General features: G+C 42.6%; 1 protein-coding gene across 15 annotated transcripts in view; it reads right to left on the bottom strand.

Moving 5' to 3' along the window:
* The window catches only part of CRMP (Collapsin Response Mediator Protein), a 110,368-nt gene that overhangs the window by 71,241 nt on the left and 36,627 nt on the right, over positions 1-2,500 (bottom strand). For all 15 annotated transcript variants that reach the window (XM_070138537.1, XM_070138536.1, XM_070138530.1 and 12 more), the window contains one exon: positions 1,164-1,238. In XM_070138537.1, the coding sequence (XP_069994638.1) occupies positions 1,164-1,238 (75 nt within the window). The remainder of the gene's footprint in view (positions 1-1,163; positions 1,239-2,500) is intronic.

Raw genomic sequence — 2,500 nt, 5'->3', positions numbered from 1 at the left:
ACGGGAGCCTCCTCCTTTCAAAGTGGCAAAAAGTGCGTTTGATATATCCTTTTTACACACCACTTCTAAAAACGATTTCCTCTTACAGATTTCAGCAATCTTGGGATGGATCCAAAAAGCAGAAAACAACCGAAAAAAAGGAAATCGAAAAAAGGCCAAGCTGTTGGTCTTTTATACAAGTCTATGTATATTTTCTTAGCCTCTGTCATACAACGCACTTGGGTTAGCGTATACACAAAAAAGATGAAGAGATATTTTCTTCTGTGTAGGATAAAAAAAAAACGTCTTAAGAACAGACTTTCTCCATTTTCACATTTTGCGTGTTTATCGAAGCACTTGCTTTAGAACAAGGACACTGAAAAAGGCCGACCCCAAAACTATAACCTTTTGATCGATGAAGATGGGGCTGCTCTCACTACACTCAGAAAGACAACGTTCGGGTCTTGTCCACTCCATTTACACACACACACACACACACACACACACACAAATACACACACACACACACACACAAACACACAGATATATATATATATATATATATATATATATATATATATATATATATATATATGTGTGTGTGTGTGTGTGTGTGTGTGTGTGTGTGTGTGTGTGTGTGTGTGTGTGTGTGTGTGTATGCACACAATTTAACTTAGAAGGCTATGATAACACTGGCAGTAGTCTAATTATAGTAATATAAAATGATGGGAATCGGTTGTCATCCATCTATGCATTATGGTTACTATACAAAAAGAAATCAGGTAACATTAATTTACCTTACAGATCACAACAAAAAATATGTTTCATCTAACGCCAAATTTCCCTAAAAAGACTTAGAGACTTAATATCTACATTATCTATTCGGCTTAAGCAATAAGATTGCAAACATTATTACACGTGTACTTCATTTCTTATAAGATTCGTATCATTAATGTACCATATTGATTTGAATACTGAGGCGGAGAATCTAGTGCCTGATTTCCAAACAGGTAACAACCGAAAAATGGCGGACTGATAACAAGAGAAATAAGGAGAGAGAGACGAGATAATTCGAGAAAAAGGAAGGTATAAATGATAATTTTATTACTGTAAAATACGACTGAAGGAAGAGTTAAAAGGAGAAAGAAGAGAACAAATCACACACAAAAAATCTGAAAACTCACCTGCGATGTAGCGTCCTGCTCACTGATCTCGCTGGCGCTCTCGCTCCGCTGCCCTGCACTCTTTTCCAACTCTGCCTGCAACATACGAGAGAGCAAAATTAATCAACCGAGTAAATGCGTGTCCTTTGGCTACGCCTTCAACTCCTCCCGCGCCTTTGCAACGGAAATTTTTCGGTGTAGCTTTGCGTCTCGCTTTCGCTGGAAGCATTCTTCTCGGCCTTCTTTTGAAGCCCTACACCGCCCTTCCTTCACCCTCTAACTCCCTCTCTGAGTCTCCAATTCCATGAATTCCACCCTCCCATTCCCGCACATATTCACACTCTCTCTTACTTTCCTCTCTTCCTCTCTCTCCCCCCCCCTCTCTCTCTACCTCTCTTCTACCCTTCCTTCCTTCCTTCCTTCCTCCCTCACTCAGACCCTCCCTCTCCCTCCCTCTCTCTCACTGTCTCACTCACTCACCTACTCCCTCGCTCATACGCTCGCTCTCTCCCTCCCCCTCCCCCTCCCTCTCTCTCACTGTCTCACTCACTCACCTACTCCCTCGCTCGCTCTCTCCCTCCCTCTCCCTTCTTTCTCTCTCTCTCTCTCACTCTCTCACTCACTCTCACTCACTCACCTACTCCCTCGCTCGCTCTCTCCCTCCCTCCCTCTCCCCTCTTTCTCTCTCTCTCTCACGGTCTCACTCTTACTCTCTCTTACTTACCTGCTCGCTCACTCGATCTCTCCCTCTCCCCTTCCTCCTCCGACCTCTCTTTCACTCCCTCTCACTCACTCACATGCTCTCTCTCTCTCTCTCTCTCTCTCTCTCTCTCTCTCCCTCTCTCTCTCTCTCTCTCTCTCTCTCTCGCTCTCTCTCTCCCTCTCTCTCTTTCTCCGTCTGTCTGTCTGTCTGTCTCCCTCCCTCTCTCTCTCTTTCTCTCTCCCTCTCTTAAATCTAAGTCTTATCTTTAGTTCTTTCTAATTTTCTTCCTTTCTTTACTCCTATATCTTCACCTGTTCTTGTCCATTTATTCTCCGCCTTTTTTCATTCCATTTGTCTCTTGTTATTCTTTGTTGCGCTTCCTGTATTTATTTCTCTTACTCCCTTATTTCTCATATGTTCTCTACCTCTCTCACACATTCCTCTCTTCCTCTCATCCTCTTTCTTCCCTCCTTCTCTCACGCCTATTTTTCCGCACTACCGCTCCCTTCCTTTCCCTCTTTGTCATTATTTTTCACTACCCCCTTTCTCTCTCTCTCTCTCTCTAACACACATTTAAAAAAAATATTTCTCATTCTATTATCTCCTCCCTATTTATCCAAATTTATTTTCTTCATTCCCTCTGTCTCTCTCATTT

Source organism: Penaeus vannamei, chromosome 24, assembly GCF_042767895.1.
Source record: "Penaeus vannamei isolate JL-2024 chromosome 24, ASM4276789v1, whole genome shotgun sequence".
NCBI classification, from domain to species: Eukaryota; Metazoa; Arthropoda; class Malacostraca; order Decapoda; family Penaeidae; genus Penaeus; species Penaeus vannamei.
Note: the sequence above shows the minus strand (reverse complement) of the source record. Positions and strands in the feature narration are given on the sequence as shown.